Source organism: Azolla caroliniana, unplaced genomic scaffold (assembly GCF_043228905.1).
Source record: "Azolla caroliniana isolate FFs.n. ecotype wild unplaced genomic scaffold, voAzoCaro1.0.p SCAF_6, whole genome shotgun sequence".
Classification (NCBI taxonomy): Eukaryota; Viridiplantae; Streptophyta; class Polypodiopsida; order Salviniales; family Salviniaceae; genus Azolla; species Azolla caroliniana.
Window position 1 is genome coordinate 5467039 of NW_028230441.1, and position 12107 is coordinate 5479145.

At 37.6% G+C, this 12107-nt stretch overlaps 1 protein-coding gene across 2 annotated transcripts; it reads left to right on the forward strand.

Annotated features, from left to right (window-relative positions):
- The first annotated feature begins 93 nt into the window (after positions 1 to 93).
- Positions 94 to 6215, forward strand: LOC147862784 (uncharacterized). Of its 2 annotated transcripts, none has more exons than XM_087321292.1 (8): positions 94 to 460; positions 1225 to 1262; positions 1372 to 1599; positions 1739 to 1962; positions 2067 to 2224; positions 2363 to 2864; positions 2945 to 4233; positions 4746 to 6215. In XM_087321292.1, the coding sequence occupies exons 1-8, from the start codon at positions 359 to 361 to the stop codon at positions 5775 to 5777; spliced, it is 3573 nt and encodes a 1190-aa protein (XP_087177418.1). In that variant the 5' UTR covers positions 94 to 358; the 3' UTR covers positions 5778 to 6215. The 2 variants fall into 2 exon arrangements, with proteins under 2 accessions (XP_087177418.1, XP_087177419.1); XM_087321293.1 differs by having other exon boundaries at positions 1826 to 1962.
- The last annotated feature ends 5892 nt before the right edge of the window (positions 6216 to 12107 follow it).

The window sequence follows — 12107 nt, forward strand, 5'->3', positions numbered from 1 at the left end:
CAAAAGCTAATATTGTTCTTCTCCTGCACTCCTTTGGAAATTTAGTAATTTGTGATGATATGGCGACTGGTACAATTGCTCCTTGTATCAGTGTAACTGTAACTAACTTGATCCGAAGATAAAGAGTAAGGCTGGGCAAAAACTTTCTTTTGGGAAAGTCGAATCTGAGCCATGGCTGAATCAGGAGGTCATGAAATTTGGTATAAATCCCATGCAGTGAGGAGAAGTTTTTGTCAGAATGTTGAGGATGATGAGTATGACGCTCCTTATTTTCTTGATCAATGCAAATGTTTCCATCCATCCTAAGGAACGAAGGAGGACTCTGTTGTAAGTCTTTCTGAGTAGCGCGAAGGAAGCAATGGCTGATCAAGATCAGGGTTATTCCTCTGGGGAGAGCTGTTGTGTTCATACCGCAGAGCCAGAGTTTGTGGAGATGGACGTGACTGGTCGTTATGGACGGGTATGGCCTCCTCCCCCTTCACTATTGTAAAACCCTTTTGGATTTTTATTTCTTCTTCTCAATGATGCATATAGCTTTCTCTGCTTTGAAGTAGTTAATACAAACATTTCATGCCATTGCATCTCTCTCTCTCTCTCTCCATCTATGATGATTGATCCCCTCCTGTAGATGTTAATGCATCATCATCATCCTTCTAGAAAGAACAAATTTTCTGATATTTCTTCCAGCCTTCATCACATGCCAGGTAGATTATAGAAATCTACTTTGTTAAATTGTTTGAGAGATACTGCACTTAAATTGCATCTACAAATAGTGAACGCCCCCTGGTTTTTCTTTCCATGCTCTGCTTGGAGAAGAATAGAACTCAATTGATTCTTATGTGCGAAGGATGTAAAAGCTATTCATAGCCTGCTCGTCTTATGCAAATCTTATTTTTAGATAAACCAATTATTAGAATGAATCAAGAGTCATTAACATCTTAATCACCCTATATAGCGTGAAACGAAGGCCATAAGGTCGACAAAAGAGAAGGTTGACGTTTTGGCTTTTTTTTCTATTTTCAATGGAAAATCTAGATTCATTTGAGTTGAGATGTCTCAAGGTATTGTTATTGATGCATACAAGAGAGGTGTGTTAGGTAAGAAAACATGTAATGAATCATATCCTGATTTGATTGTCTACGCTACTTAAGTCACAAACTGTAGTACCTCCCTTAGCGTTGATGGCAGAATTTCCTAACAGATTTTGTATGATTTACTTTGCAGTACAATGACATCTTAGGCAAGGGTGCCTTCAAAACAGTGTATCCTCAAATAATGTCAAACCTAGTCTTTCTATTTTGGGAAATATCATGGCGATATGTGTTCACATGCTCTGAGAATGTGTGATTTTACCCTTAACTCACATGACAGTTACAGGGCATTTGATGAAGTAGATGGAATAGAGGTTGCCTGGAATCAAGTCAAGATTCATGATCTTCTGCAAAGTCCAGAGGAGTTGGAGCGCCTCTATTCAGAGGTACATCTTCTACGATCACTGAAACATAAGAATATAATCAAGTTCTATACTTCATGGGTGGATGCAAAGAACAAAAACGTCAACTTCATCACAGAGATCTTCAACTCTGGAACATTAAGACAGTAAGTCCTGGTCTCCTTTCCCACTATTCATCATACTCTGCAATTTGTAAGTGCAAAAAAAACTTCGGGGACACATCTCTGTCTTTTCTCTTACTTCTTGGGTACAGTGTGGAAATGGAAAATCATGAAATGATCTCAGGTATCGGAAGAAGCACAAGCATGTTGATATCAAAGCAGTAAAGAATTGGGCGAGACAAATTTTAAGAGGCTTGCTTTATTTGCACAGTCATGACCCACCCATTATCCATCGTGATCTAAAGTGTGACAATATATTTGTGAATGGGAATAATGGAGAAGTCAAAATTGGAGATCTTGGCTTAGCAACCATTTTGCGTCAAGCACATGCTGCACACAGTGTGATTGGTAAGTCTAGACCACAAAAAATTCAAATACATCTTGGATTACAGTTGTCTATAAGTTCCTATTTGGTATAACCCCTCATAATATATCCCTTTGTATAAATATAGGTACTCCTGAGTTCATGGCCCCAGAGTTGTATGAAGAAGAGTATAACGAGCTTGTTGATATATATTCTTTCGGCATGTGTTTGCTGGAGCTGGTAACATTTGAGTATCCATATAGTGAGTGTACAAATGCAGCACAAATCTACAAAAAAGTAACCTCTGTAAGTATTTATCTTCTATTTTTCATATGGACAACTTTCTCACTGTCTAGGTGCGCACTTACGTTGCCTGTCTAACTTCTATTCATTTCATGGGTTTGCAAGGTTCTTATGCAATCCAATAATTCTATACCATGACAGGGAAAAAAGCCAGCTGCTTTGGAAAGAGTTAAAGATCCCGATGTACGGAAGTTCATAGAAAACTGCCTTGCTGTTGCATCAAAGAGACTACCTGCAAGAGAGCTGTTATCTGATCCTTTTCTTCAGAATGATATGAGCAAAGAACAGCCAGAATGTTCTCAACCACCACGAAAATTGCTGATTCCCCACGTACTGCTTGGGAGAGATGGATTTTCTGAACCAAGTATAAAGGAGGAGCCTGGACGACATGACCATGTTGAAGAACCCTTAGCTAATGTGTCAGTGATAGCACATAATGAAACTAGTGACCTTAAGAATGATGTACATATAGAATCTATGTGTAGTAAGGATCAGACAAGCAATGGCGAATGCAAGTTGCTGACTGAACCTTCCACCTTTTCAAAAGATGAGGAACCATTGAGAATCTTGGATTTTAAAGTTAAGGGGAGAAAGAGGGATGATACTACTGTTTCCTTAAGGTTGCGTATTGTAAACATTCAAGGTAATTTAATTCCACCACATTCTTTTTTAAATCTTTAACATGATAAAAGCGAAAACGAATTTACAGTAGTAGTTTTTCAGGTCACGTGCGTCACATCCATTTTCTTTTTGATGTGGAAGGCGATACAGCTATTAGTGTTGCTAGTGAAATGGTTGAAGAGCTTCAACTTTCTGACCAGGATGTGACCACCATTGCTGAGATGATTGATGCAAAAATTTTGGCATTAGTGCCAGAATGGAACCCCGCAGCCTCGTTCGAGGAACCGAGTTCCGAAACAGTAGAACATAACCAAAATACAGTAACTCCAGATTCGAAGTGTGAGAAATCAAAGAATGAGAATGGTGAGGATTTTGTTAATGAAGTCGAAACTTCAGAAACACCAAATATATGTCCATCTCTTCTAAGGCCTAGTGCATGTGATGCTTCTCTCACTCGAGGGGAAGGCATGATGCATGGCCGGTTTGAAGAGGTTACCTACAATCAGGGAAGTTCAGATTATTCTCCTTCCAGTTCTGGAGCGCCACCTCTTGTTTCTCAAAATTGCTTTGATCATCGGGTTGATGGGGAATCAGTCTACAATGAAGTCGATCGAACTTGTTCACCTGACTTTGACACTTTTGAACCAAGTCTCTGGTTGATGTTGAATGAGAGTCCAGTTGATATTCATAAGGATTTACAAACAGATTCACAAAATGTTAAAGATGTTGGATGTACATTTAATGAACTTGTGGAGTGCCAAAGGAACGCAGGTGGCAGTAAATATACACATCAATCATGGGAAAGAATAATGAACTTGGCTACATATTCAGATGAGCAGGTCAATTATACAACATCAGAGAGAGAGGGATCAGGAAAGGGTTTGAATGTAGAATCACTATGGTCAGCAGGAGGATCTGATCCTATCACTCCCACTGAACTGACAGATGGAGAGGAAGACTTTGATCAAGAATTGAAGCTTTTGGCACTTGAACAAGAACGAGAAGTGTTGGAACTTCGGAAGAAACATGAAAAGGCCATTCTAGAAGCAAAAACTAGACGGGAAAGAAAGAGTGGCATGACAACACCTTCAAATCCTGTAAAAGGTGGACCTCAATCGAGTTTTCTTTTGCCTTATGATGCGACTGATTCTACTATGTCTGATTCAGATTCACACAAGATTGGGGGAGGCATTAGTGGGGTCAACCAAGATTGTTCATCATCCCATATAGAAACAAAAAGCCAATTATCAACTGGGAAAGGATATCCTCTTAGCAGAAGATCAATACACTCAGAAAGGATGTCTCTCACGGAATTGGCTGCCATGACAAATTCCAGGGTAGATGACGATACATCAATAAATTCACAACAGTCGTCTCTCCTCAACTCACAGGTACACGCTGCTTCACATATGATAATTATAGAAAATTCCTGACACGTATGATTTTAGAGAGTAAACCGTTTTGTCTACAACCATTCAACATGATGTTGATATGGTGCCAGATGCTTGCATTTCTTACTTTTCTCTGCTGCCAACCAGCCTAAATCATCCGTTCTGAATGTCCCCATCCTATAAGAAATTGTAAAGTTCATAAACCAGAAAATTCACCCCTCAAATTTGTGATCCACTCGGAGGGAATAAGGGGAGCTATATAACTTTCAAGCCAGCTGCTAAATCTATCATGAAACGAAGCTTAATGCATGCTTTAGAAGGCAGGTTTTAACATGCTCTGACATGTTCAATGCTGTTTTCTTGGTTTGTTAAAATAAGCAATAAATTGTTTCGAATTTTGGATAGAATATGTTTCATATTTTTCAATAGCATGTATCTTTTTACTTTGAGATGTTCAAATAATCATGTACTGGGCCAAAATCCCTAGTCTTGACAACTCTTGTTGTTTGTAGATTTCCACCGTTTTCAAGATCGAAAAATGTACTTCAATAATGCAAGATAATCGAGGACAACTGATTCCAGAAAATCTTAGTATGGCATCCATTAAAACTGCACCCTTATCTGATAAAATTATGGACAGAGTAGAAGGTGGAGCTTCTCTTCAGGGCTGTTTTGTTGATGATGACAACAAGGGAAGTCCATATGGACGGAATTTGGGCAATGTTGAGGTGAAGATGAGTAAAACTAGTCCTTATGCTCTGGAGGGTTTGTGTAATGTCTGTAAAATGGACTATGCATCTGCTATCATTTATCCCACAAACCCTCAAGATCAGAAGGATTTGCACAGTGAGATGAATAAATCTCGTTGTTATGCTCTAAAGAGTTCATGTACTGTCTGTGATGGGGATTATGCACCTGCCACCATTCATCCCACAGACCCTAAAACCTTTAATGAATTTCGAACGACAGAAGATGGCAGTTGCAGTAAGATCAAGACATCAGATTCTTATGCGCTTGAGAGTTTAGGTAACTTCCATGACACTGAGGGTGCTACCATTCATCCCACAAACCCTAAAATCTGTAATGAGTTTCGAGTAATAGAATCTGAGGCTTATGATCGTGAGGGTTTGCATATAATTCATAACACTGACAATACAATTAGTACCGTTCATCCAAAAAACTCTACAATTTGTAATGAGTTTCAAGCATCAGATCTCAAATGCAGTGATTTCCTGAAGGTCAATGATATTCAGACAGTTGAAGCAATAAATGCTCGAGTATCTGCAAATGAGGTAAGCATGATTTTGGAGTCTTCAAACAAGCTAGCAACCCTGGATAATGATAGGCTATTGCAATTAAAGAAGGAACAACTCCAAAGGTCAATAGCTGAGCTTGAGGCAAAAACACTGGAGGGCCTTGAGCATGGTCTTATGGCTAATCGTACTGTCAATGGAAAGCCAACATGCAGCTCTTCAAGGTATGCCACAAATGGATTGGCATCACAATCTCAGCCCAATTCAGCGTCTGAGTCTAAAAAGCATTGAATTTTTTATTTAGAGACAAGGGTCTTGATCACTCTTTATCTAATTTTATGCAATGGAAAAGGAAAGCATCGAATATCCTATATTGGCAGTTGTGTACATTGATAAGAGTTCAGATTTGTTGGATGTCTTTCTTCCATTTGCCATTATAGGTCTGCTATATCTATAGATTTTTCATTGCTCGACTTGCGTTTCAAAACAGAGGTTGGCATAACCATATATTTCGTCATGTATTATACCACTGTATAAGAATTGGTAGGGAAGCACTTTCTTCCTTCCAAATCGATGTTTCTCCGTTCCTTGATATAGCTGGAGGAATTGTTGTACATAATACAATTTTTTATACATATCATATTGGCAACTTACCTCGTGATGATTGATTATTGTTATTCTTATCATGTTGTGAATACACTTGGCAAAGAAATCATACAAAGCTTCTCAGCTTCAGTGATTCTCTTTAAGTATCAGTTAAATTGTGTTATATGGAAGGAGCAGTTCTTTGATCGACGACAAACTGTAAGAGATTCACATCAAACCTGAAGTTGAGTGAGGTACAATCTTCCTTTTGTAACTTTTTTCCATGGTATTGTTATCCTTTGCAGATCTTTTTTCTTATCAATTCAGAGGTTTGGTAATGGTGTCCATACACAACAGCAGATCAAAACATCTGCATTTGAATTCGTTGATTTCAAGCCAAGAAAAAAATTGTTATTGAATGGTCATGTTTGCCCTGAAAAGACCTGGTTGTTCAGCCATCTTTTCATTCTGCTTAGCTTTGGATATGCATTGGAAACACAACTTTCTGATCAAACTAGCTCCGTTTGAGGGTTTCAGTTAGGCTGCAGTCAGAATGGTTGGTTTCTCCTCAGAAGGATGGTATTCTCAATAATCGGAACAATGATATTCTGACAAGAAATAACATCCAAAAGATTTTATGAAAAGCCAATGATCAAGTTGACTCTTAACAGTTTTTTGGTATTATGCTTGGTGGCACCAAGATCTACACAAATTCCCACTTTCGAATGTTTGTACTAAATTTTTTGAAGTGTTTGTGAAATAACATAGTTTAATGTAGAAATATCAAAACTAAGCACATTTTAGTTCCACCCATTTCTATTGCACATTCATATTGATAAAATCCAATAAGATATTGACTGATTGAATTTGATAATGATGCTATTTACATTTCAACATAGAATCAGGAGAATGTAGAAAACTTAATACCTAGCAGCCATCTATGTTTCAATACATTCTTGGAGTTTTTGTAAAGGGGTCCATCCAATTGCATAAATAGCCAATGTATGATAGATAGTTCGTGCACGCATGTTTCTTCACCTTTTGCATATAAACTGCAATAAAAATACAAGACCCCTCCATGTGTATGCACATAGACTCAGACGGTTCATTTGTATCACATATATATGCTTCGGATCACAGTGTAGATTGGTTGGTTTAGGTACAAAGTAAGGTTCAAGCAAGAAGTTTCAAAAACGTGAAACAACTCCATTGAAGCCATCATGAAATAATAGTATGCATGTTTTCAACTAATATACATCTCTACAACCAACATTAGATGTTTTATTGCTCAAATTCTCGCCTTGAGCTTAGGTTACATATGTTGGAGATTAATATTGTCACTATGATACAACCAAGATCACTGAATTGGATTTGCTCATTAAAAGAACAATGAATATCAAAGAATGACCAAAATTACATGTAGCCAATGTTGACCCCATACCACCACATCCAAGGGAAATGTTGCTATAATACCACCATGTCCAACTGGAATGTTGCTTCCCCCATGCAGCACAAAATCAATCTAAAATAACAAGTTAGAGTCTACAACTTAGACAGTTACAAGACATTGGAATAAATGAGCAAAAACCAAATGGCCTGTTTGGAGAGCCACAAGTAATTGTGTAGCAACAAGCACTCGGTATGCAAAGCCTTGTATGTTCTCGACAACATGTGCATAAAGCACAAATTTCAAAACTCCCAAGTTGTCGTCTCGTGCTATTAAGGAATTGTTTCTCCAATCCTAAATTTGGGAAGATTTTCCAATCGGTAGTGACATTTTCGAAAAGCACATGATCATTATGTATATGGGGCAAACTTAGAGTCGAGGTCTTCCCCTGATACAAAATAATATCGCAGACATATCACTTGTTAGAAAGGAATATCATGACAAGCGCAAAATTTTCAGCGCCTGAATCCACTGAAACAATGCATAAAAAATAGGTCAACATCTGGTCTGCAACATATTTCTTAAATGGATTCGTACATTGGTTGTCTCTTAGTCATTAAACCAGAAAAACAACACTCGTCCAAATAAGGCGTGATTTAGCTAGTAGATGACTCATCTTCAAGGAAGGAAGAAGGAGATAGTTAATTCTAGTACTTGTGATTCGTATTAGGCCAGGAATCGATGATTCAGAAGGCACTTGTAAACCATTGGAATCTACAATCAAACATCCATTGAAAATTCATCTGGCGGTCAAGATAGGTATAATTTGGGACATATGTGTTTTAGACGGAAGAGATTAAGCTACAAATATTATTTGTCTGGAAAGTGCATCACAACATTTCAATCTTATCCAAAAGACAAGAATTAGTGGATACAACAATCCTACAATTGAAATATGTAACCATAACGTGTCAGTACAACATAGAAGAGTCTTTAAACCCTAATTTTTACACATTATTCATTGAATAAAAGACCATCTGCATCATAGCCATAAAGTATGTGAAGGGTTTTTACATTGCATTCTTCTTTTTTGTTATTTTGTCTTATGCCGGCAGGGGTTAGGAGGCATATTTCTCTTGCTGCAAAGAGTAATTTGGCATCAAGGCATCTCAACCTTAAGTGGTTGAAGGTCTCGATCTCTCTGATCGCAACGTAATTCAGTCTTTCGGAGTTTCACTCTGGGTGGCAGTGATCCTCACCACGCCCAAGTTGCCATCTCGAGTTGTTTCCAATCTTAGGGTTGCTTTAATTTGTACCACACCCACAACAGCCCCCCATCTCGAATGCTAGGTGCTTGGATAACAAATCTTATGGATTCACTAAACCTCCCTCCATTAAGATGAACTCTTTTTAACCCAAATATCTTGGATGACACCCACCATTTGTTGGATCACCACGTGTGGTTGAATGGATGACACGTGTCATTCTGTGTTTAGAGTGATATGATTTGATCTATTCGAAACCCTTAAGAGTTTTCTGTGAAATCTACCCATATTACTCTATTTTGCAAGAGAAGAAAACTACAATTTGCATGTGCATATATGCGTACATACATCTACCTACACACACACACACACACACACACACACACACATATATATATTCATATACATACATTCATATATATATATATTCATATACATACATTCATATATGTACATATGTGTGTATGGATGGATGGATAAGTAACATATAGACAATACATATATTTAGTGTTACTAGAACATACATGAACACAAAAGAAACCCTAATGCTTATTTGAGAAAACATGTGATGCAACCGTTTTCTATCAGAATGATGGAAACAGAGAAAAGAAGTATGGATGGATAGAAGATACCTCTGATGGAAGGTTTTCTGAGAAGGGGATGTTTCCCTTGGTTGGTGCAGCAAATTGAAGGAGAAGAAGAAGAGGGAGGAGTAAGGAGAAGAAGGAGAAGATGAGGGGACAAGACATGATTGGAGAGAAGGTTAAGAAGGTCTAGGTCCTAGAAGGAAGGAAAGAAGGAAGGAGAAGGGCATAGTTTTAGGTGTAAAGAGAAAGAAGAAGAAGAAGAAGAAGAGGAAGGAGATGGAGATGGTGATGATGATGATGATGACAGGTAGACAAGATAGCATTGAATGAATGTATCCATACACTCATACATACATACATTCTCTCTGTCTCATGTCTTCTTCTTCTTCTTCTTCTTCTTCTTCTTCTTTCTTCTTGCTCTTTTTCTCTAACAACTACTACTATTACTCTTCATAATGGTGAATTGAGTGCTTTGTGTGTGTAAAGTGAAAGAGTAGGTCCTGCCCTGCCTCAGCTTTCTGTTTCAGACATAAACCCTCTTATCCATGCCTCTTGCAGGCTGCAGTTAAGCCATTATTCGGCCACAAACCCAACAGCAGACATGTCGGGCAGGAGGAACTAGGGTTGTATTTTCGGGACGGGGCTCACATTGAATTGCTCACATCAACCCATCCATGGTTACTTTGGGTGCACATTGGGTGGTATGGGATCGATACCTTCCTCTTATTCTTCTTATTCTTCCCCAGCCCCCCACAAACGGACAAGGGTGGAAAAAGCGATCCATGCAAGATCCGGGTTTATGTGTATGCCCAATCAATCCAAAGCCTATTCGAGGTGGACACGCTTTAGTGCCCACAATGATTGAAGTGTTGGCTTGCTTGCTAATCGTTGGGCCATTGTCTTAATCGCCTTTACTCGTTGCTCCTAGGTTTACCCTTTTTACAAAGGAATATCATGTGTTGCTTGATTGAAGAGTAAGAAACTCTATAAGATTGTGTATGATGGATAGCATGCTTCTTTCTAGTTCTAGAAGAGAAATGCATGGACGTACTTTTTCATGTCATCCGTAATAACAAAGATCGTGTGATTGTGCGTGGCTTAATCTATGCACCAGTAAGGTTGTGTATGATGATATTTGGGTAACGGGTTATGTTGTGAAATAATAACCCTAAATTAGACCACAATAAATGGTGTTCATACATAAAGGGATATCAGGTTGCCACTATGTAATGGGGTGAATGAATGGGTGAGTGTATTGAATATATCCTTGTATTGGTGTCACGACTCACTCCTACAACTATATGTCAATTAACCTCTCAAGCTTGTGCCCTAAGGAGACAATATGTCAAACTAAGTGGTTAATCTCATGCATCTTAAATCTCCACAAGTCTAAATTTGCATCTCAATTTACCTCCTTAAGTTTTGTTTTTTCTCTACAAAGGAATATCTCATATGAATTGGTGTTTTTTTAAATAGCGGTATTAGAAAAAATTCCCTAGTGCTCAAAAGCATAAATTTATTATGCATCTAAATTCCCCCGTGTAGCCTTAGAAATCATTTCACTATAAGTCTAGAATGATCTATAAACCGGAAGGAAGACAATAGATTCATGTATAGTTATTCTATTTGTTCATAATTGCTCATGGGTAAATTTGGTACAATCAATATGTCCATATGTGTATGAATTGGAAAATACGTACAACTTTCAAAAGTCAAGTTTAGTTGGTAAGGGTCATAGGAGTATGAACAAGTTACCTTTCCTCAAAATCAATAATCATATATCTACATTATTGTAGCATCCTATTGCTAAACCCGACATATTAGGTTGATTCTTGATATCATTAGAATGAGTTGGCACCTACATCCTAACTACCATGCACACCCTCAGAATGGTTGGTACCCACCAATGTTAGGATTTGATGTTCTATAATTTCATCAAACATACATTTTTAAAGCATGTCAATTTTATCGAAATGGCACACCCTCGGAATGGCGGGTACCCACCAATGTTAGGATCTCATGTTCTATAAAATCATCAGACGTGCATTGTTAAAGCATGTCGATTTTATTGAAATGATGCATATCTCTAACTTGGGGGTAAATTGACATTCTAAAAAATTCATTACTTGTTTGGGGGCATAAATATAAGACATTGTCATGAAACCACATAATATCATAGAAAGTTTCAGGTTTATGTTTCAATATATCATACCATTTGAAGCTTCAAAGCATTATCGCCACGAAAACCTCTTAAATTTTAATCTCGCATCTTTTCTTGAAGCTTTGCCATGTTATTACTTTTGACAAAAGAAACTTTGCAATGGTGTAATGCAACAATCGAATTTCTTGCATAGATATGACGTAAATGGATCATGTGATCGCTTTCAATTCCATGTAGTTTATGCAAATTCACAACATTGTCTTTATAAATTGTATCCAATTGTGGGTGATATTGGTGTGAAATGCCTTTAATATCAACAAAAGTCATCAATCTACTCTCAATATGTACCTTTCTCATGAAAGTTTCAACATGAAATGCATGTATAACAAATCTATTGTCAAGGAATGACAGATGGAAAGTTTCAATGATAAATTTCAAATGGTATCATTATTTGGACATGCCCCCATGAAATGTACTGTTCGACACATCAAGCTCTACAAAGAACATCATCAAGAAAAAACAAAACAAAACAAAAGGTGTGCCTTATTGATGCAAACAATTTAAATAGTTAATAATAAATTCAATTGAGTTATATGCTAGTAGACTATTGAGGACGAACCAAGAGTCGAGAAAGAA

Bases quoted from the DNA above. Each gene is read 5' to 3' on its own strand.
- LOC147862784 (XM_087321292.1), top strand. From the start codon at position 359: ATGGCTGATCAAGATCAGGGTTATTCCTCTGGGGAGAGCTGTTGTGTT. The intron at 2,225-2,362 runs GTAAGTATTTAT...ATACCATGACAG, and splicing joins TCTACAAAAAAGTAACCTCT to GGAAAAAAGCCAGCTGCTTT. The intron at 2,865-2,944 runs GTAATTTAATTC...GTAGTTTTTCAG, and splicing joins GCGTATTGTAAACATTCAAG to GTCACGTGCGTCACATCCAT.